The 24,962-nt window shown below is 36.1% G+C and overlaps 1 protein-coding gene across 1 annotated transcript in view; it reads right to left on the reverse strand.

Annotated features, from left to right (window-relative positions):
* Window positions 1-24,962, reverse strand: part of MetRS-m (Methionyl-tRNA synthetase, mitochondrial) — a 197,439-nt gene that overhangs the window by 28,139 nt on the left and 144,338 nt on the right. Inside the window, exons 11-12 of the mRNA XM_090382639.1 lie at window positions 3,797-3,908; window positions 58-249 (exon numbers count right to left, since the gene is read on the reverse strand). Coding sequence (XP_090238765.1) covers window positions 58-249; window positions 3,797-3,908 — 304 coding nt within the window. The remainder of the gene's footprint in view (window positions 1-57; window positions 250-3,796; window positions 3,909-24,962) is intronic.

Raw genomic sequence — 24,962 nt, forward strand, 5'->3', positions numbered from 1 at the left:
ATAAAAAATTATTTCACAACACCTCTGGTTTAAAAAAAGAAGGCCTACATAAAATACCTGGCATCTCTCTCACACTTAATATAAGTTCCTGTCCTCTGGATCCACATGTTTCCTGGAATACATTGTAATGAAATGATGGAAACATCTGATCCTTGTTCATTGCTGGTGATGTGCATCGACTTAAAAGGTTGCCCATTGTATTTGCAAGTTCTGCATTAAGAAGACGTAGAATCTTTGTAGTAGTATAATCTAAAATATTTTAGAAAAGTAAAGGGTTTTTTAGTATTTATTTACCCAAATGTAGAAAACCGCTTTCAATGACAAAAGTAGAAGTATATATAACTTAATACTAAATACATTGTTAACCACTGACTCCTTGCCATGAAAGGCATTGTTGTATATACCAATATTCTGGTGTATAAATAAAAATACAAAATCTTATACTTTAAAACACCAATATTCTGGTGTACCTTTAAAAAATACAAAATCTTATACTTTAAAACCTTATAAAATCGTCTGAAATTTGAGGGTCGACTTACGTACCAAGTGTATAATCCTAAGCTTGAATTAAAGGTACCTGCTTATGATTAGAAAGATATGAATCATCACCAATACTGTTCAAAATTTATTACATATATAAGATGTTTCAATAAAAGGCACCAGGGAGGTCTTGTTTATTTTTAGGTTTAGATTATTTGTTACTTGGACCTTTTTGGTCTTATTCTGGATGAAATTATTGGTCTGATTGATGATTGGTCTTATTCAGGATGAATGGGTAGGTGAGATGGGAAGGGTTTTTTTTTTTGGCTGATGCTATATAAGCTTGCTTTCTTGTATCATATGCTTCTACTAATGCTAATGGAAAATTTTTGAATTTGATTTTAAAATCTGACTAAGTATTACCATTCAGATATTGTTATTTCTTAATTTAAATAATGCCTACTCAATTGTTTCTCTCAATATGAATACTGTTCACTATCCTCAGTTTAGTCTAGAACTGTCATAGTGTATTACTGAGATGAATGTAAACAATTTTATTTGAATTAAAAACAAAGAAGACACATCAAGTAATGTGATTTTCACTCTTCAGCACATTGGTTTAGCTATAGAGCATAGCTGACTATACAAGGGCAGTTTGTGTTGGGTCTACTTCAGTGTTGAATCCAGGGGGTGACTGGGGTGAGTTTCATCCCTGATGGAATAAAATCATTCCATCAAACCATTAGCATTAGCAAAGGCACATGATGCAAGAAAGCAAGCTTATATAGCATCAGCCAAAAAAAAAAAAAAAAAAAAAAACACACCCCTTCTCATTTCACCCATTCACTCGCTCCAAATGTTTGTCCAGTTCTCCCTTGAATCTCTTTAAGCTATCAACTTCTACAACAACAGATGGAAGTTTGTTCCAGCAATCAACCACCCGATGGCTAAAGGTAAATTTCCGCACATCTATCCTACAACTGTGTTTCCTCAATATGAATTTATGCCCTCTCAGGCAATTATTCTGAGCAACAGAAAGAATTCCAGCAGCATGCTCAAACCATTCAAGGCTTTATACATCTCAATCAGATCAGATCACCTCGCAGGTGCCTAGTTTCCATACACTGTAATTTGCAAAACTTAAGCCTTTCTTCATAAGAGCACCCCTTTGTTCCATTCACTAATCTTGTTGCCCTTCTCTGTACTCGTTCCAACAGCTCCACATCCTTCTTAAAATGAGGTCTCCAGACCTGTATACAATACTCAAGGTGTGGCATGACCATTGCCTTATACAAGGGAATAATCACCTCCTTATCCCTGCTAGAAAAATTCCTGTATATCATTGACAAGACACCATGAGCTACTCTTGCAGACCGTCTGCACTGCTCAGAAAACTTCATATCTGCCTGCACAAATACCCCCAGGTCCTTTTCATTCTCTACCACTGTCAGTGTAGTACCACACAATTGATACGTTACTCTGGGGTTACTGCTTCCCATATGCAGTACTTTACATTTGTCAATGTTAAACTTCAGTTGCCACCTCTTAGCCCATCTGCTCAACTTTTCTAGATCATGTTGCAGCAGCGTACTGTCATTAGTGTCATTAACAACCCTGCCGACTTTCATATCGTCTGCAAACTTGGACATTAAGCCTGATATACATCATCAATATCATTAATGAATACAGCAATGGACAGCAATTAAAGAAAACAACAATGGATCCAACACTGAACCCTGCATTCAATAAATTTATGTCAAATAAACACAACATGAAAAATCACGTCAACCAAGTGTGGTACTTGTTAGGTGGCACACGGCAAAAATAAATCACTAAAATTCAAAAGATGCAAAATTTTCAAAATAATTAAATGGGCAATATTTCTGACTGCACAAATCATAACTAAAAGCCACTATTTCACGTATCCAGATTTTCATTTTATGGTTTTCGTGTTCCCTTCATTTTCACAAAGACAGTCTCTTGATAGTGTTTCCCACAAACGGTCTACTTGCAACTAATTCTTTGTCTGTATATAGCAAACAAGATCACAGGCCAGAATAGGTTCACTGAATTTGTTCCTGACAGATGTTATTGTAATTATAAAGTGTCCTGCGGCTTTCAGGGGAGCTATTGTAATTATAGTCTTCCGTGGCTTTCAGGGAAAGGACTAAATGTCTGGGCAGAGAGGAGAGTCTACTGCAGCCACTAATTCAATCATCAGTGGTTTCGTTTTATGGTCTTCACATTCCTTTTATTTGTTTTTTTTACAGCAAGAGTCTACTTGTGGCTAATTCTTCTTTTATAAACAGCAAAAAAGTTTGTTTGGTCACAGCCAATAAACAATACATTTTATAACCTTTTTATTATATATGCATCTGTACTGTAATATTGCAAGGTTGCATGAAAATAAGCTTGGAGGGCTCGACTGAGTTATCTACTGAGTTATTTTTCTGAGTTATCAGAAAAATTAACACACACAAAAAAAAAGCAAAGATACACACGCAAAAAAAAGCAAAGAATAAGATTATTACAATACAGTATTTGCATGTTTGATTATAATTTGTATAATTTTTTTTATGAATTTTAATCAGTAATTTTCATATTATTAAACTGTGATTATTGTGATCATTTTCTATGACACACCCGATCTGTAATTTTTACCAATTGGATGTGTCACAGAAAAAGGTTAGATTGGAAAAGTACGCTAAGTATGAAAAATCATGTGGTCTAAGACAACAAAAAACAGGACCCAAACAAGAACTGTACCTCCTGCTACTACTATTTTGAAAAGTACTGCTTGTCCAGATAGAACAGTTCCCAGTAGTGCAAGAAGCAAATCAGCTTATACTATTAACTATGATAAAATTTTTGTCTCTAAATTTCCCTCACACATGCTAACAGTTGCCTAATGAGTTCTGACTTTCTGATGGCATCAACAAATAATCTCGCACCTCTTCTATAAAAGTATATTCCATCTCTACAAAAACAGTCCCCCTCTGTCAACAAGTGCAAGCCATGCTGAGCAATATTCCACACCATGGGCCTTACACAATCTTTACAGGTTTGAAGTGATTGATAAGGCTAATGCTTATACTCCTTCTTATCATGCCTAGGCAAAATTCTGGACACTTGCATATTCAGCCCCACTCTTGTCAATTTTTGTTTACATCATCTCCTAACTAAGAATTAGGATTTCAAACTGTCTATGTTTAATATTATCTGTGCCCAACCTTTTGTGCCTCTTAAAAGATGACATTAATAGATATACAAAATATATTCTTCAAATGAGATTTGCTTTAAAGATGAAATAACTTACTTCCATCAGAATGAGGTACACCTTCTTGCAATAAAAAATAACGTAGCCCATCACTTGTATATTTTGAAATCTGCTCCACAGGATCAACAACATTACCTCTGCTCTTTGACATCTGTAAGAGATTAAAAATTAAAAAAAAGAGATTAATAATTATTTTTAAGGATTCACATACCTACAGAGTAGGCACATTTCTTAAAACAACAATTTCTATAAATAAATATTCTTTAAACTAACACAAGAAAAACTCTTGCCTGAAAGTAAAGAATAAAGCAGCAGCAAATATTAAGATGTGATATCGGTAGGTTGTAGTTGGAGGTCGCACCAAAATATTTTGTTCCCAAAATTTTCGTTATACAAGTCAACCATCACTAATCTGGTTCCACCACTAATTCAGACATAATTTCCGCAAACATAATTTCAAATTTTCCAGGTCAGTGCACCAACCTACCTCTACTGTTTTGGTGATGTTGGTTGCAGCATCAGCTATTGGCACGAACTTGTAAACACTGGCAAGCCATTCCTACTTGTTTTTCTGCATTTATTATTATAGCCTGCTCACGTGAACCCCACAGAACCCCAGCCATGGTTCCAATGCATAAAGGAAGTGCCTCTCATGGTGTAAAGCGCAAACATTATACATTGTTCATAACAGAAAAAACTCGACAATGGTGTGTCTGTGAGAAGTTTAACTCTGTTTAAGCGAAAAAAACGACAACACTGACATTACAATATTTATTTTAGAATTACTAATCAAATTATTTGCTAAATATTTTTTGTCCCCTGGGGAATTTTTTCTTAAACTAGCTTGGCAGTCAATGTATTAAAGGTAGGATGGTTAGCTGTTGGTTAAACTGCATGTGCTAAAATAACCACCGGTGATCTGGCAAACTCACTAATCCAGCACCCCACAGGTCCCAATGCTGCCGGATTAGTGACGGTCAACCTGTACCTATTGTTGCTCTTAAGTTCAATAATAAGGTTTTCAATGTTGTGTGTTTGTTAAGAACTAAGACAATAAGATGTCAGAATGCTGTTTCCATATCTGTGTATTCTATGGATGGTTTACTTGTAAAATGAATAAACCAATCAATTTTCAGAAGTTCTTCCAGAGATCAAACCACATAACCCATGCCCACAACTGTCTAACTAAGCCATGTGATAATAATCCATAAATATCCCTCTCACCTTGACAAGATTGAAAATCAGGTCTTTCTGCATGGTATGGAAGAATGGTGATTGCAACCACTGTACTAAATATATGGGCAGACCACTGTACTAAATATATGGGCAGATACATAGGTATAAAGACACATACTAATATGGATGTTGAAGGACATTTTATAACATAGCATATGAAGGATGGAAACACTACACTGCCTTCTCACTTAGGGGAAATTTAATTCATTTAGAATTTGGATAAGACAACAATTAAACATACAGCTATACATTATGAGACTTACTTTAGTAAGTTTAGGGGTAGTTAAAACTTAAATTAGCCAGCAGTGGACTTCAAAAACATATAAAAAAAAATCCATAGTCAAAATCAGACTGCTTTAAAGACAGATGACCCAGAGTGGCAAATGTACTTCAAACTGGATTGCTAAACATCTTGAGCCTATCTGTAAAGACTGAAGGATTACTGACATTTTGAAAGGAAGCAGACTACATACAATAGGTCTCAGCGAAGCAAAGTGGAAGGGAGATGGAAAGAAACTACTTAAAGCATTTTAAGTTGTACTGGAAAGGTTGCATTGATTAGTGATAAAATGGTGTTGCATTCATTGTTTCCAAAGCCAAAATATCAAGCCTGAGCTAAAAATGACCAAAATGGAAAACATTTTAAATGAGTTTACAAACCCCAAACAAGGACTGCAAACACTGGCAACCTGTGTACACTGCTCCAAAAGCTTCATATCTGACTGCCCCAGGTCTTTTTCATCCTCTATTACCCTAAGTATAGTACCACACAGTTGGTACAGCACTCTGGGGTTACTGCTACCCATATGCAGTACTGTGCATTTGTCAATGTTAACTTCAATTACCATTTCTCAGCCCATATGCCTTACTTTTCTACATCCTGCTGCAGTAGCATACTGTACATTAAGACTGATATACTTTCATCAATACCATTAATAAATACAGAAAACAAAATTAGTCCCAACATCAAACCCTTGGGGACTCTGCTAATAACATTAGACCAAAAAGAGTAGTGTCAATTGATTACCACTCTCTGTCTTCTCCCACTCAACCATCCCTTTATTCATAGCAGCAACATACCGTTAATGGCACAATGCTCCAATTTGCACAGCAGTCTTTCATGTACAACAGTATCAAAAACTTTCCAGAAATTCATGTATATGATATCAAAATTATTTTTTGCATCCAGTTCCTTTGTGACCACATCACAGTACAGTAAACCCCCGCTATTCGCGGTATCTGTATTCGCAGTTTCGCGGTCGCTGATTTAACATAAAACGAAACCTAAAAAAATGTGAATTTTAAAGCACCATGAACATTTTCCGCCATAAAAAAACATGGGCATGGCTAAAATTATCTTTCCCGGTCAAAACAGCGCTGTGGGTGGTGAGAGAGGGGTGACAAAATCGCGAGCGTGGATGTTTCTCGCTAATCCTTGTTCAGTAGGTGTTATGCGCTTGTCATGGAAGGTTTCATCGTTTGCTTTTAATTTATATGCTTATAAATTGAATAAATTTATCAATTTATATGCTTACAAAAATGATAAATCACCCGTTTTGCAGACTTTTTCGAGTGTGTTAACGGAAGAAAGTGACTTTATTACGGACAAGTTCCTTCTAACCCGTACAAAAATATGGCTACGAATAACAAGGGAAATGTGAAAATATCAAAGAAGGTGATGACATTAGCGAATAAAATTGAGTTATTAGATAAAATTTCTAATGGTGAAAGTGTCTCCTCAGTGGCAAAACATTATAAAATCAATGAGTCAACAGTACGATCAATCAAGGAATCGGAAGAAAAAATCCATCGTGATGTCAGTGAAAACGCACTAATTGCTTCAAAAATTTGCTCTGTAACTCGTGATGTTAAATTAGAAAAAATGGAAAAAGCTTTAAAATATGTGGATAGAAGACCGAACTCAAAATAAAATTCCGTTAAGTTCACTCATCATTCGTGAAAAGGCAAAACTCCTTTATCAACACTTTAGCGAAACTGGTGATAGCACTGGCGGGATAAGTTTTTTAGCTAGCAAGGGCGCTGGTTTGAAAGATTTGTTTGAAATTTCTAATAAATATTACATTTAATATTAAATTGTTTCTTATTTTCATTTCGATGCCTTATGCTTGCATTTTCCTATGTACATAGTCATATTATGAAGGTACATATATATATATATATATATATATATATATATATATATATATACACAGACAAAATTTTAGACTAGTTTTTCTTATATATTTCATACTTTGGAACGGAACCCCTTTATTACTATGGGAGCCATAACTCAGTATTTGCATTTTCGGTATTCGCGGCATTTCTCAGGAACGTAACACCCGCAAATAGTGGGGGTTTACTATATTCATTTAGCATTAGCATTAGTAGAGGCACACTATGCAAGAATGCAAGCTTATAGAGCATCAGCCAAAAAAAAAAAAAAAAAAAAACAACTTCCCATTTCACTGATCCATTCATTCCAAATGTTTGTCTAGTTCTGCATTGAATTTATTTAAGCTATCAACTTCCGCAACAACAACAAATGGAAGTTTGTTCCAGCAATCAACTACTTGCTGGCTAATAGCAATCAGGCTAGATTTTCCCTTAACAAACCTATGCTATGTCTGAACTATAACTGCAGTCTTGTATAGATGATCCTGAATTGCTTCTTTAACCAACGACTCCATTATTTTCCCCCTGAACAGAATTTAAACTAATAGGTCTGTAATTACTTGTGTCACCCTTTAATCCCCCTTTGTGAATTGGAAATATATTTCCACATCTTCAGTCCATGGGGACCTCTCCTGAAGTCCAAGAAGCTCTCATATTAATGACTAAGGATTTGCTTACTTCCATTGCTGCCTCCCTTAATATAATTGGATAGATCCCATCACGCCAGGTGCATTTCTTATGTTTAACTTCAACAATTTCTTCTCCACTTTTCTCTCAATTATTACAAAATAATTTAGCTCACTGTTAATGTTTTATACGCAGCCGAGTGGTCAGGAGCGGGAGTGCAGTAGAACACGCTCTTTGAGTAGACAGGGGTTCAATCCCCTGACTGCTGAATACGGTCGATCTGCCAACCCGCACTGGACCAGCGTGGCAGATTATGGTCCATTTCCCTCAGCATGAATTGTTGAGGAGGCTTCCATCCTGCAGTGGGTTGATAATGGCTGCACTTTACCTTTTTTTTTTTTTCAGTGTTTTATAAACTTCTGGCCTCCACGTCCCTATACAATTCCTTATGTGTGAATGTAGATGCAAAATACTCATTCAGTTTGTCAGTTACCTGAGCAGGATCATCAACAGTCAAACTATCGATATCAAGTGGACCAATCTGATTCATCCCCTTCCTTCTAGAGTTTACATAAGTAAAGAAGTGTTTGCTGATTTTCTTTGCATCTTTTGCGAAAGATTTCTCATAATCTGCCTTTGCTTGCCTAACCTCCTTTGTGACTTGATTATAGACTGGCATAGGCTTCTACCATAGGCTTCTGTGTTGCCTGAAAATTTATACACATCACATGCATTTTTCTTCTCTAACGTCGAGTCTCATTAGTTCGTATGACATCCATTTAGGCCTAAACCTTGAACAGTATTTCTTAGCTGGTGTGAAAAGCCTAGAAGCTTCCAAGATTAATTCCTTGAATGCTTCTCATTTAGAATTTGCTGTTGTTAAAATTCATCAGTTGGTGCCAGTGTATAGAATTTAAAAACTGTCTGAGACCACTGTAGTTACCTTTATTAAAGCAAAAACTCTTCCCTTTAACCCTGATGGTAGTTACATCTTTGAGTAAATCCCTTATCAGCACACTGCGATCACTGCCACCTAGTGGTTCCTTTATCTGCAGATTCTTAATGCATGAAGCATCACTACTGATAATCAGATCAAGAGTATTACTCCCTCTGGTTGCCTCTCAAACATGCTGCTGTAGAAAACAATCACCCAATAAATCCACAAATTCCAGTATATATCTGAGAAGTTAAAATCCCCCATTATAAGACAATCTGATTTACTGGTCCACTCTATTTCTCTTGTACAGTTATTCACAGTACTCATCAGAGTCATTAGGCCTATAAAACACTTCTACTCTCATTTTTGCTTTCCCTGTGCTCATGTCAACCAAATTGACTCATTGTTGCACTGCATTAGATTTTGTTTCTTAACTAACAGCATAACGCCTTCCTTCCTGTCGTTTCTTTACATATTGTATTCCCCAAATTCAAAATACCACAACTCTGATAGCCCAACAATCTTCGTCTGTGACATCTTGGCCAGCACTTACTTCAAAAATTCATTAAATTTCTTTGCTGTACTCCGAGTATTGGTGTACATGCACTTGTTCTTACTCAGTTATTTACCCTTACACAGCTCATGTATTTACTTGTTCCATGATGACTCCCATCAGTTCTTGAAATCCTCTGCACTTGTTTTCTATGCTGCTGCTCATTACAATAGAAGCAGTGCAAGAATCACTTTCGCCTCTGCCTGTAGCTACTGTTAATCTATTAGTCCGTGAATTCCCCCTGCAAGCTAGCAGTTTTCTGACCCACCTAACACTGCCTCTATAGCATCAGAAAATATTCTTGCATCCTCTCTATTTAAGTGTATCCTAACCTATAATTCTGTGCTTGTTAACAGAAGCAGTCTCTTCTGTCTGTTTGTTTCTTAACTAACAGCCTAATACCTAATACCTTCCTATTGTGTCTGTCCTTTCTGTACATGTACTCCCCTGGCACCTCCATAGCCAGGTGGGCAGGAGCAGCAGTGCGTAGCACACGTTTCTTGATTAGACTGGGGTTCGAGCCTGTGACCACCAAACACGGAGGATGCGGAAAGGTCAGGGAATGACCACTGCATATCCCCAGAGCAATATGGCCTTAGTTGCTAATGCTCCTAAAAACCAAATAACAAACAAACAAACACGTACTCCCCAAATTTAAATTCTGCATTCCTTATGTCTGTGTGACACCACATCTCTGATATCCCAACGATATCAGCCTCTGATGTCTTGACCAGCACTTCATATCGAGTGTATTTGCAATTGTATATAACAATGGCATAGAAAGGCAACACAGATGCAATCTACCACATGTGGAGTAACACCATATTCTCAGAAATAAGTAAAAAATACTCAGATATACAGGCAGTTCTCGCTTTACGAGTTCCTGGGTTTACAAGGTTTTTTTTCCCAAGTATCAACAAAATCGAAAATAATAACACTAATTACAAAAAATGAAGGGTAAACATTCATAAATACCACATTCCAAACACTATACAATACAGTGTTCCCTGCTTTACAATATTAATCAGTTCCAAAGACACCATCATATCGTTAAAATACCGTAATGTAAACCCAATAACACATTGTTTTTTAATAATTCGTTTCAACATCTCGGAAGTTGAAATTTTCGCTGTATAACTAAGCTATTTATCTCTCTAAAATGTCATTTTTAAGGTCACGAGTGTGACCTTAAGGCCATATAAAAGGTCATAAGCGTGGTTTGTAAATTGTACTAATTACCAATTCAAATCATTAAAATGCACTACACTTTCCTCGTAATCATATGTTCTGTTATAAGAATCAATTTTGAATGCCTTTGTGATATTTTTCTAAAGCAGATTTCTGGAGGTCACTACCATAAAACGATAAAAACAATTTGCACTTTCCGGTTTATTGGGCTTTTCTGTTACTTCTGCAAGCAATTATAAATGGGTAGTAAACTCGATCTTGCATTTGCGAAAATACCGATAGCTGGAATTGTGTGGTTTTTTACGTTATTATGGTGAAATGTGTTTCCCCTTTACTGAAATATTCAATCGCATAAAAACATAAAAAAATTTTCAGAATCTTTTCTTCATTCCTTTTTTTTAAGCTTCATAAACTTGTTACTCCATGCGAATTGTGTTAGTTGCAATTTGGGTGTGCCATTAAAAAATTCTTATGCATGCAATTGTGAAATTTATAATTAAAAGAGGAGATTGATTATCTTGGAAACAAATGCCTCTTGAAACATTTCTGAAGAAGATGACTCCTTGTGCAACAAACCAATGCATGCCGAGCCAATAATGAGTGATCAACGAGTGTGCATTTAAGAATTCAGGTGAAGAATAAACATTCTTTAACATTTGTAAGTCATAAATAATTTCTCTATTATTATAATTTGCTTGATTTTACAGGCTACGTTTTCATTTCTTTCGATAAATCAATCATTGTTTAAACAAACTAATTAACTAACTAATTTCATCGTTGAGAACGTAACCCCTATTTTTAACCATATGTCTATGGGAAAAAATTCCCGCTTTACGAGCACGCGCTAGGAAAGAATTAACTCGTAAAATTGAGAACTATTCAAAATTATAACCTAATGATCACAACAATAGTAATCATAACCTTCAACCAATTAAAAATTAATTACTAGATTTACAAAAAGACTTCATAATTATGCTTATAGATAAGGCAGCAGACTATTAAAAATTAAAAACAAACTTCGATCTAGTGGTACATATAAAAGAATTTTAACATCTCCAAATATTATTACAATAAAAAAATTAATTGCATCACACATATCGTTACAAAATAAGTGCCAGAATGCAGAATTTTATGCTTGTGCGCACAGCTAAGTTTTTTGGAAATTTTTAACGTCTCTTTGACTAATATTAACTAGGAGGCTTGGCCTCATGCTCGCTGCACTTTCTTCTTTTGAAAAAAAATAAATAAAATACTTACAGAAGCTTTTGACACTGTGCGTGTCCTTATCTCAGATATGAATACATTACATAAAATAAATCAAGAATGGTACTGCAGGTCATGCTAGACAAATAGAGCACCATGTACAAGGTTTATCTAGCATGATCATGATCTAAAACAGAAGCTTGTTTTACCACAGTTTAAGGAAAATTATTGTAATGTGTAGAAAGCTATATATATAATATAAATATTAATATATATAAATATATAATATAATATTAATATACAGGTGACCCACACTTAATGCTGATAATTTGTTCTGGAAAAACAGAGCGCTAAGTGAATCCACGCTAAGCGAGCGCCGCATTCCCATAAGGTAGCATATGTATTTGTGAGTTGCGGTCGGTGCCATAGGATATTTCCTAATCAATAATAAACGGTAGTGAAAATATGCACAAATGTAGGTCAAAATATTTAATATTCAAATATTTGTACATATAAAATATTCTGCATTACATACGTATATAATTATGTGGTAACTTACGTAATACTTACGTATGAAAATTAAACTTAAAATTCCAATTAAAATAATGAATTTAATTTGATGAATTTAATCAAGAAAAATGTGTCGATTTTGGGTTGAACTTTGGTCCTCTTCCAAATAAACTAAAAGGGATATTAATTTTAAATCCCCCGCAGCGTTACCACCCAATAATAAAGTCAACTGATCCTTCGCCGCTTTGAAATCTGGCATGTTTTTCCTTCTTTCAATATGAGACTTCTTTTAGGCATTCGTTTCCACAAAAGTCCTGCTTCATCTATGTTAAAAACTTGTTGAGAAGTATAAGACATAATACCCCTCTTCAATAATTTTAACAAGTTCTTTTTTGACAGTTTCGGCTCCTTGATCTGCACTAGTGGCTTCTCCCTGGATTTTAAATCTATTCAACCAGCCCTTACCAGTTTTAAATGGTTCCACATTTTTTTTTTTTTTTTTTTAAGGCGAGTTTTCTTCAGATCATCATATTGGCTAAACTCTCTCTCTCTCTCTCTCTCTTTTTTTTTTTTTTTTTTTTTTAATATTTAACTTAACTGAATTCTACATTGGAAAATTATCTTCAATAAAATTATTTAAGTCTTTCCATTTCAATCCTAATAGCCGGCCTAGTTCTAGTTGCTTGCAGTGGAACAGCTATCTTTCCCACTGCTAAAATTAATTCTTTATTTTTTTATAATTGTTCTTACAGTTAAAGTTGCAAGTCTTAAATTATGGCACACATCTGCTTGTCGTTGACCAGAATTGATTCGCTTCAAAATGTCTAATTTAATTTTCAAATTCAGTCCTTTTCTTACATTTATAGTCTTCGTACTGCACCCAGACATTGCTTTTTCATTCTTATCGGTCATTATTAACTCTTTGAAAATGTAACTGCATTGGTTGCATTAATTATGATACAATGTTCAAATAAACTGTCCGTTATGCACGATGTCTAGACTTTACTGAGTGATGACTAGACGTCGGATAAATGCATATAACGCAAATATTACAAGCAATATACTTGATCATTTTTTAAAATGTTGATCTCGGAACTACGTAACAAGTCACTGTACTGCAATTAAATTAGCATGCGAGAAAACTTCACCGAGCGTGGGAAAATTTCTCAAATCGGCGTGGGAAACGTTTTAATGCTGTTTTGCTATTCATTTTCAAGCTATCGACTCCATCAAATGAAACGATTTTGTTAAATATGCCAAAAATGCAATCTGTAAAAGAGCGTTATAGTGATCTGTGACAGCGTTATAGTCAGATACTGGTTATAATATAAGAACAGCGTTGTAGCGAATCAGCATAAAGCGAACCGCATTACAACAGGGGCCTGCTCTATATAAATATATAATATTAATATATATATATTAAATTGTTTTACACATAGTCATGTTCATTAGCTTATTTTTAAATTTAGCTAGTGTTACGACTCGCCACTATTGTATTGGTGTTTTGGTGCAATATTGTAGCATGTAACGAGTAATGCAGAGGAATAGTACAAATTTAATTGTGATAAATAAGTAGCTCGAAGGTTCTAATCACTTGTTGGGCATATATATATTTTTGTGTTTACCTAAGGAATTTTCACTTTTTAGCAAGGATATACAGTGAAACTTCTCCTAACGGACACCTCTCGTTAACGGACATCTCTCTACAACGGACATTTTCAAATTCCCCAACTCACCTCCATTGGTTTTAACATGTTTGCAGCTTCTGTCTAGCGGACATTCTCTGTAACGGACGCGGACAGGCAATCTGCACTGTTTCGTTTAGATTAGCACTTAATTTGATCTCCCCATAACGGACAGCGGGCGAGCTCACGGCCTTTTTTGTAGGAACGTTTCTTCCACGTATTGCCTCAATCGTGTGTTTATTTTCTATTTCCGATTCTCTGAATTTTATCAAGGTTTACGTCGCGGTTCTAAACCCTTTTTCAAGAATTTTAAGGCACGTGTAAAACCTGATGAATTCAGTGTGTGCAGGGGGGGGGGAATATGGTCGGCCTTTCGTATTTTCAGTTTGTTTTCAGTTTTGTTCAGTGTCGTGTGAAGTGCACAATGTCTTCTCGTAAACATTTAACTTTAAAAGATAAAGTCAAACTCATTAATGCATATGATCGGCAAAAAAATAGTGTTCGCAATCTCACTGCAAAATTCAAAATCAGGAAGACGCAGGTAAGCGACATCCTAAAGAAAAAAAATGAACTGCTCAAACAATTTTGGCAACACGGAAATGATCAGGTTCAAAAATCATTCCCGAAAACTGTTGGACTTCAAATTTGTCGCGCACGTGCTAAAAAAATTCCCATTAATGGGCCTATTATTAGGGAAAAAGCTTTGGAGGTTGCGAAATCTATGGGAGTAAATGAGTTCAAAGCTTCTGTGGGATGGCTAGACAAGTTCAAAACTCGGCATAAAATTTCTTGGAAAACCGTAAGTGGTGAAGGTGGATCTGTTGATACTGGGGTTGTAACAGAATGGACCGTCAAATTGGAAGATTTATTTCGTGATTTTGAAGCTAAGGATATTTACAACTGTGACGAAACAGGGTTGTTTTTTAAAACTCTTCCTGAAAAAACAATGAGTCTAAAAAACGAAAAGTGCCAGGGCGGAAAAATTTCTAAGGAACACTTGACTGTACTATTGTGTACAAATATGCTGGGAGACTTTGAACAACCTCTTGTTATAGGAAACCCACAAAATCCTTGTTGTTTCAAGGGCATAAAGTTGAATCTTTTGGATGTTGACTGGAAGTCTAATAAAAAAGCGTGGATGACACGAGATATCATGAGTGAATGGATAAGTCACTTTGACCAAAACACGATTCTTCAAAACAGAAAAATTATTCTTTTCATGGATAATGCTGGATCTCACCCGCACATTGAATTGTCCAACATTCAAATCATTTTTCTGCCACCAAACACATCTGCCGAGTGTCAGCCCTTGGATCAAGGGATAATAAAAAATTTTAAACTTCACTACAGAAAACGTGTTTTAAGACATCTCATTGCAAACATGAACGATGTAACATGTGCGAGTGACCTTGCAAAGAAAATCAGCATCCTAGATGTGATTCAATGGATTTCCTCTTCAGTAAACGCAATTAGAAAACAAACTGTCGTGAACTGTTTTGTAAAGTCTGGCTTCTCAAACGCAAAAATTGAAGTTGTGAACAGCAATGTGGAGCACCAAGAAAAACAAGAACTTCAACATCTATTGATAATGTACGATACTTCTGCTACAAGTGACCCTGGCTAAAAAGATATAGACTCAAACCTCACTACAGAAGATGGTGCTCTAGATATCAACGACATTATCATCGATATTTTTCAAGACGTTCCTCATGAGGATGAAGAAATGGAAGGAGGTCATTCTGTCGAAGAACATATTAACGACGAACCACCGATGAAAATAGAAGAAGCGCTCATACAAATCAATCGTTTAAAAATGTTTTTCGCCGCTGAAGAAGATACTGAAGGACTTTCGATGGTTTCTTCACTCCAAACAAATGTTGAAAACAAAATTATCAGCCGGAAGAAGGTGCAGAAGAAAATAAGTGATTACTGTATGTATTTTTCTTAAGATAAAGTCATAATATGCATAGCACAATTGTATGTATATTATTTACAAAAATATTTTTCAAAATCTGTATATATTTTAATTTAATTTTACATTAAACGTTTAACGATTTTTCTTTCTTTCTAATTTTTTTCCTCCCTCAGACTTCTTGTTAGCGGACACTTCTCTCTAATGGACACATTTTCGTTCCCCATGGCTGTCCGTTAAAGGGAAGTTTCACTGTAATTCATTTAACATTGCAATCGTTATAGTATAGCGTAACGTATACCTTGAACTTGACAGCATAAGATGTAACACAAAACTAGATTGTGAAATACATATGACTGCATTTACAAATCTATTGGCTTAATGTAGTAATGTCAATTAATCAATTAAATTTATTACTCATTGACTTTCTTGTTAATCAATTAAATTGTATTTAAATGGAAATCGTGGCCCTGACTAGAGCAGCAAAGCAACATGCACAAAGTAGCAGGAGTGCTGTGACTTGAGGAGGTGATTCTCCAATGCATCACAGCCTAAAAAAATGTGCAACTTCTGAAATGTTTGCAGACTTTCTGGAACAGGACATGATCTAGCCAGGGAGGATGTCTTTGTTTGTGCCAGGTGCACAGTGTCAAGAAATCAGGTGTCAACTCAGCATCTGATGGGTGTCTTTCAGAGTTTGAAGAGTAGGGTAGATGCTCCTGAATAAACTGAAATGGGGGAGCCCATCAAACTCTCAGCTCCCCAACTCAACACCAGAGCTCAGCCTTGTGCATCAGGCAACACAAAGGCAACTTCATGGCAGAATGCGCTGGTCCCACAGAAGTTAGTAATTGTCAGTGACTCTACTGTCAGGGAAATGGGAAATATTTTGTGCAAAATGGATAGGTGGAATAAGACCAAGATATGTCTGCCAGGGGCAAAAGTTGATGACGTAGAACAGATATCTTTTAAGGGCACAAAGGGTGATATTGTTGTACACATTGGCACTAATGACAATTAAGAGTAGGAGATCCGCAGACTTACTTAAAAAGTACAGGTCAATGTTGAAAAAAAGTTGCAAGTTAGGGTTGAATTTGAAAATGTCTGCAATTCTGCCCAGATACGATAGGAGGGAGTATATGATGAAAGCCTTGTCAATAAATTCAGCCCTGGAGGTAAAAATGTTTACGAAATATCCAACTTTAATAGTAAAAAAATAGGACTTAGGGGGCCCTTGGAAAATTAGGACTACACAATCAATATAAAAAAGCAAATAAATCTGCATATATTTCTATGGAAATATATATACAAATCTGTATACAAATCGGTGGATATGCATTTTGACTAGAATTTTGACATTTTGGCTACATTACAATTTGAAAGTATTTTATTTACAAATTTTATAAGAAACAAGCAATCAAGCTTGTCATTACGCTACTGGATATCACTGATTTTGGCTGTGTCCACTGCCATTTATGGACTCCATCAAATAAGTACAGGCACTAGGCACATGCCTAGTCCTAAGATAGGCGTTTACAGGGATGGGATGCCCTTGAATAGCAGGGATGCAAGAATATTTGCTGATGCTATGAAGGCAGTGAAAGAGGTGGTCGGAAAACTGCTAGCTTGGTGGGATACACGGACTAATAGATTAACAATAGCCACAGGCAGAGGTGAAAGTGATTCATGCACTGCTTCTATTGGAATGAGTAGTAGCCTAATAGTTTAACTAGAGCTGCAGGCAGAGTTGAAAGTGATTCTTGCATTGCTACTATTGGTACATGCAGCAGCCTGGAAAGCAAGGTGTCTGGGATTTCAGGCCATGCTGTGGATCATCATGGAACAAATGAACACATGGGCTGTGTTAGGTTAACTAAGAGTAAGAACACATGCATGTATACTTGCATGTACACTAATGCTAGGAGCATTGTTAATAAATGTGATGAAATTAATCAAATTTGATAAATTTGATGGAAAGGTTATGCTCTTAGTTAAGAAGGATATTAAATCTATGGCAGTGCATCCAGTTGTCATGGGTGACGAGTGCAATGCTGAGTCAGTTTGGTGAGATATAAGCTCTGGAAAAACAAAATTGAAAGTAGGAGTGTATTATAGGCCTAAAGACTGTGATGGGTATACCAAACAGCTACAGACAGGGAAACAGAGAGGGCCAGAAAATCAGAATGTCTCATATTGGGGGATTTTAACTTTTCAGACTTTAACTGGAATTTATGGATTGGTCACTCGTACACTAGCAGGGGGTTTTGTGGATTTCTTGGATGACTGTTTTCTACAGCATCATGTTAAAGAGGCAACAACATCATCAGCCATTTTCAATCCACTGCAAGATGAAGGCCTCTCCAGCAACTTTCCAGTTCCTTCTGTTTTGTGCAATGGCCATCCATTTACTACCCACAAACTCATGAATTTCATCCGTCCATCTCCGTCATTGTCCTCCAGGTTTTCTTCTAGCTCCTATTGGGTACCATTCTGTTATTTTCTTAATCCATTTGTCATCATATCTTTGAGCTATGTATCCTTGCCTAAGACCATTTTAGTTCTTTAGTTCTGATAAGAATGTCCTTTAATTGAGTTTGCTGCCTAATCCACGTGTTTCTCTTCTTATCTAACAGTCTGATTCCCAATATAATTCATTCCATTCTTCGCTGTGTAGTTCTCAGCTTCTCTTCCATAAGTCATGGTAGGAAGTATACATTGGTTTCAGACAAATTGGGATATTGCTCCTCAGTATGTGACTATATTTCCTGAATGCTATCCATCCAAAATTTATTCTTCTCTTGACTTCCAGCCATTTATCATTATTACAGCTAATGCCTTGTCCCAGATAAGTATATGAATCCACCTTTTCAATTACTGCTCCTTCAATCATTATATCCATTTCTGTGGCATACTTGTTTATCATTACTTTGGTTTTAGCCATATTCATCTTTAGTCCAAAATCCTTACTAACTCTGCATAACTGATTAAGATTTTCCTGTAATTCTTTGGGATCGTGGCTTATGACCACAATGTCATCTGCAAATCATAAATGGTTTAGGTACTCTCCATTCACATCGACTCCTTTCTGCGACCAGTCTAATCTTCTGAAAGCTTCTTCAAAGGCAGCAGTGCAGTAAACAACTTCAGAGATATGTCTCCTTGTCGAATTCCTTTCTCAATTTTAAATTTCCTACTGTCTTTGACTAGTCTAATAAAGGAGGTAGTGTTTTCATATATTTTCTTCAAAATCATAATATACAGGGAATCTATGCCTTTGTTTCCAATGCCCGAAACATTGCCTCATGCTGTACGGAGTCAAATGCCTTTTCATAATCCACAAATGTCAGGCATAATGTTATTTTATATTCATTTGCTTTCTCCATTTGCTGTGATATTACGTGAAGGTGATCCATATTTGAGAATCCTGTCCTAAAGCCAGCTTGCTCTTTCGGTTGATTCTCATCAAGTATTCTTTCTAATCTGTTAGTAATGACCCTTGTGAACAACTTGTAGGTGTGGGATAATTTCTGATTATGTGGTATAATTTCTTGTAGATGTGGGATAATTTCTGATTTATCTCCTTTCTTATGCAGAAAACTATGATTGCATTATTCCACTTCTTAGGCATCACACCCTTTCTAATGCATTTTGTGAAGAGCCTTGCCAGTTTTTGTGTCATGTCTCTTCCTCCGAATTTTAACAACTCTACGGTAACTTCATCTTCAACACATGTTCTACCTCATCAGGAAGGATATCGAGTATGTCGTATGTGTTACTAATATGCGAACCATCTTCCCCACTGCTGGCATCATTCCCTCGCTCCTTGTATAATTCTCTATAGTAGTCTTCTGTTATTTGAATTGTGCCTTCTTTGCTATTTATAAGTGCATCATCGCTATTTTTCAGTTTCAGTATCATTTGTCTTTCTGTATTACTGCTCATTGGTGCTGATTGAAGTCCTTTCTTTTCCCTTAATTGCTTGTTCTACCTTTCTTGTGTTAAATCTTATGTCCTCTCTGAGTCTCTTTCTAATGGCATTGCTTAACTAGTATACTCAATTTTCTTCATGTCAGTGTTCATCTTGCTTTTCATTTGTCGTCTTCAGTTCATCATAGCAAAATTAGGTGCCAACAGTACCTTTGGTTAAGCATGAAATTTCTCACTACAGCTAACCATTCATATATTTCACTCTGAAGTTTCTTTAAATCCTTATCAATAAGTTACAAAACACTGAAAATCAAAGCAAATAGCAAAAATTTAAAACTAATACCTCAATTCCTTTAATTCTTTAGAAATTTCATTTTTTTGTTGTTTAATGTCATCTAAATTGCATAAAGCTTTTGCTAAGTCACTAACTGCACAACCAAGTTCTCGATGTAGCTAATCACAAAAGGTTCTTATGCTTTCTCTTTCTAACACAATTTTATCCCTTTCACTGAAAGTCCAACTAATTTTTTCTTTTGATTTCTTTTTACCTGTAGGTTTCTTAGGCTTTATCACTTTCAGAAAGTTGTAATATTCCTTGTCGATATCTTGGTCCTGAGCAGTCTGCAGAAGCTCAAACTTGCTCTTAAGTTCGAGTACATACTGCTTTTTCTCCTCTTCTGTTATCTCAAAGACCTTTGTATTATTTACTCGAGTCTGTTTTTTCCTTTCTTTTCTTATATCTATATCAAGCGTGCATCTTACCATTCTGTGATCACTTCCAATATTTACCTTGTTCAGAAAGGTAACATCATTCGCGATATATCTTCCGTTAGTGAGGATGAAGTCGATTTCATTAGTTGTTAATCCATTTGGGCTCTTCCATATCCACTTTCTGTCCACCCTTTTCTTGAAACAGTGTTTATTACTGACAATCCTTGCGATTCTGCAAATTCCACAAGTCTTTCACCTCTTTCACCAATTCCAAAATTTCCTATAGTTCCCCTTTCTGTGCTGTTTTATCTCTTTCCAACCTTAGCATTGAAGTCCACCATAATGATAGTGTAGTGGGTTTTCTGCTCATCTAGAAGACTCTCAATTTCCGCTGTACAATTCTTCAACCTCTTCATCATCATGGGTCGATGTTGGTGTATAAATCATTATAACCTTTAGCTTGTACCTCTTAGAAATCCTGAGTAGTAGTCTTGACACCCTTGGTGATGTACCTTTGAATTCCAAAATGTTGTTTTTTATATCTTTATGGACCAGAAAGCCAACTCCACTTTGCTCCTTTCACCGTTTCCATTGGTATACAGCTGATTTCCACTTGATAAACTTATAAGTGATTCATTTCTTTTCTTGTTTCAGCCAAACCGATGATATTCCAATTCACATTGAAACTCTAATTCTTTTTCCAGCTCTAATATCCTGTCTTCACCAATGAGCAATCTTACGGTGTAACAGGCCAAGTTCAGTTTCCATGCATGGCAGCCTGGTTGTAACCGGAGATTCTTAGCACCCTCTGCTTCCACTCTGATCCCCTCGCTGCCGTAAGAGGGGGAGTGAAAGCCACTGGGGACTGAGGGCCATTTGTTTCGTCATGCTGTCATGTGCTGGAGGGTTTGGTCTTTTCCTCATCATACTGATCTAGAAAGGCAACAAGAGGAAGCAATACACTTGATCTGGTTATCGGCAGTAATTCTTTATGCATTAGGAATCTGCAGGTAAAAGACTCACTGAGTGGCAGTGATCACAGTGTTCTAATGTAGAATTCAATTAAAAACATAACTACTGTCAAGAGTAATGGAAAGGATTTTGCTTTCATATGTTTGTTTGTTATTTGGTTTTTGGGAGCATTAGCAACTAAGGCCACATTGCTCTGGGGATATGCGGTGGTCATTCACTGACCTTTCCGCATCCTCCGAATTTGGTGGGCATGGGCTCGAACCCTGGTCTAATCAAGAAGCGTGTGATACTCTGCTGCTGCGGCCCACCTGGCTATGGAGGCGCCCCGCTTTCATAAGGGTAACACTACAGAGGTCTCAGACAGTTTCTAAATTATGTGCAGTGAGTGCAATTGATGCTGTTATCAACAGGAAATTCTAAATTACAAATATTCAGGGAAGTAATCAAAGACGCTACTAGGCTTTTCATCATCATTATCGTCATCAGCCATTTTCAATCCACTGAAGGATGAAGGCCTCTTCAGCAACTTTCCAGTTCCTTCTGTTTTGTGCAATGGCCATCCATTTACTACCCACGAATTCTTGAATTTCATCTGTCCATCTCCGTTGTTGTCTTCCAGGTTTTATACCAACAAAGAAATATTGTTCAAGGTTTAGAGTTCATTCGGGATATTGTGCTCCCGTATTATCTGTTAATTGAGGTTCTTGGCTCTGTTATTTTTTTGGAAAGCTTTAGGATACTTCATAGTTGCACTCAGGTAACTTTTGTTAGATTAATCTCATAATAATATTGAGATTGCAGTGTTTGCAGTTTTTTACTTGACTGGAGGTAATGACGGGAAACCACAGCCATTACGATCGTACATTGCCATTGTACTATTGGCGATTGCAGCTGAATTAGTTTTCTGTTTTCTTGTTCTACTAATCTCTACATGCTAATACTAATTCTAGCATTGCTTTGGATCTATTAAGGATAAATTACAGCAAAATACAGAGATAAATTCAAGGCTTAACAATAAAATTGTAAGGTTTTACTGGTGTTTTTTTATTTATTTATTTGAGCTAAAAGGAACAGTGCAAGAACACAAGATTTAGAAGTTGGAATTATTGAAATAGTTGTTTATAATAACACATTTGGAAGTTGTTTTTTTAATGTTTGGTGTCAAAGAATTATGGAATTATCCTAATGGTAAACGATCTTTAAATGGATCAAACGGGGAGGAAGAGGATACTTCATCCCTACTCCCACCTAAAATTCCTCAATCTCATGGCGATATACGAAGGTTAGGCGAGTTCACTTATTCTAAAAGTATTGGTCACGAGCAGTTAAGATCTGCGGCTCAGTTAATATGAGAGCAATGCACAGGTGGTGAGTTAATCGAAGTGGAGGGGGCCTGGTCTATTATCACCCCTATTTTGACTCTTGATGCAAGTACAATGACTGATGAATGTGATAATATTCAAGATGTGTCCTCTGTATAGCGGTCATTTCTAAAATGCGAAACGATATCACAAGTTTTCTTTTCAAAGAGACTAATAAGGTGACTAAAAAAATGGGGATATCATTATGGACAAATGGTGTAATTTTGAGACTGTAACAACTGCACTATTGATAGAAAATGAGAGATTAAAAGCCATTAATGAGGAAATTGATAAAAGAGTCCAATTGCTAGCTAGAAACAATGTTACAAACTTTATCTGTGGTCTTGGGTAAACACATTGAACAGGATGAAGGGAGGTACATACCAAAGTCAGATATAGATATAGATGTGTTTCTGACGAATAGGTTAATACACAAGAGCCTGTGCATACCTATTCTAATACTGTGAGGGGTACTACTGAGAAGGGTGCTTCTTCTAGTGATGTTATTAAATCATCTAATAATGTTCTATTAATTAGAACTTCTGATAGTGACTTGACTAATTAGAACTTCTGATAGTGACTTGACTAGAACTTTAGTGACTTGAAAACAAGTTCTGATGTGAAAAATGTAGTTACTACAACTTTAAAAATTATTTGAAGAATGTAAAAGTGAAATCTTTGCAACTTGTTCGTAATCGAGGAGTGGTTGTGGAAACAGCTGCAAAATCTGATTTGGACTGCTTGACATTTACAGTGGCATTTTCCAAAGCTGGAGAATTGATCCAGCTGGAGATGGAGAATGGAAAAATGATCACTGGCATTCCTTGTAAAGGTAATCCATCAGTCATAATTTATGATGTCCCATGGGATCTTTCAAAGGAGGATATTGTGGATAATCTTTATAACAAGCATTTGATAGATTATGGTTTCACATTGGAAGAAGTGAAGCAACAAACAGTTTTTCGTTTTACTACTCCGGCCAGGTCATCGTCGCTAGTTCATTAGGTTGTTAGCTTCTTACCTAAAATTTATAAATATGTGTCCTCACTGGACAGGTTGTTTTTGACTTGGAGTTCTCATAAGCACCATCCTTATATGATAGTCACTAAATGTTATTTGTGTCTTGGGTATGGACATACTACACAATATTGTTCCCGTGAGTCTTGTGGACAAAGTGCTCTTGAGCAGGTACAATCAGCTGAATGCTCTCAGAAACTATACCACCTGTTCACGAGCTATTTCCATAATTGTCATATTTTAATGAAGTCTAAATTTCAGGAGGTGTCTAGAGAAGCTTCACGAGAGTGTCCCCAGGGATCTATACTGGGGCCTCTTATATGGAATACAGTGTTACAGGATTGAATTTCCCATCGTTTCAGTGGTACTAAAATCATTGCTTATGCTGACAATTACTACCTTAATTCATGGTTCATCTAGATCTGCTATTGAAAGTAATGCCAATGATGTTTTACAAAATTTATTTCAATGGCCAGTGGATAATAAATTGACAATAAGTTCGTCTCAGACTAAAATGACTTTGGATCACATTTAAACCCTCAACGATCCCCTTTAGTGATGATTAATGATAACAGAATTTCACTTGTCTCTGAAACTAAATTAATTACTTGGGATTACGATAGACTTAAAGCTTCATTTTGTCTCTCATTTAAATAATGTAACAACAAAAATCAGAAGATTCACTGGTGCTATTGTAAAACTTTCTTGTTCAGACTGGGGACTTTCTAGATGTACCATGAGAATCTATTATAACACCGTATTCCTTCCTATGGCCACTTATGCTGCGGGTGTATGGTTTCAACGTTAGAACTGTTAAATTTTGCTCAAAGTTGGCTACTATGAAATGTACAATATTTTTATGTATGTTAAGAGCTTGTCATACTCTTTCAATTTCTGCACAAGTTCTTGCAGGTGTACAGTAATTGGACCTTCATGTAACTTACAGAGGTCTTTGTTATAGGTTAAATAGCCAAATATCAACTGAATTTATGGGTTTGGTTCTGGATATTCATTCAGATGTTAAGCAAGAATGTAATCGTTTGTGGAATGAAATAATAAATCTGTGGCAGACCTGCAGGGATACGTCATCTGTTGGATCTGTTACTAGGACTTTCTTCTCCGAGGGGACCTTTTTTGTAAAGCAGAAACCTGTTTGGTTCTCTTTATACTTATACAGGGTGTTTCAAAAATATT

The sequence above is a fragment of the Mastigoproctus giganteus genome, chromosome 1 (assembly GCF_048544385.1).
Source record: "Mastigoproctus giganteus isolate SK-2022 chromosome 1, ASM4854438v1, whole genome shotgun sequence".
Classification (NCBI taxonomy): Eukaryota; Metazoa; Arthropoda; class Arachnida; order Uropygi; family Thelyphonidae; genus Mastigoproctus; species Mastigoproctus giganteus.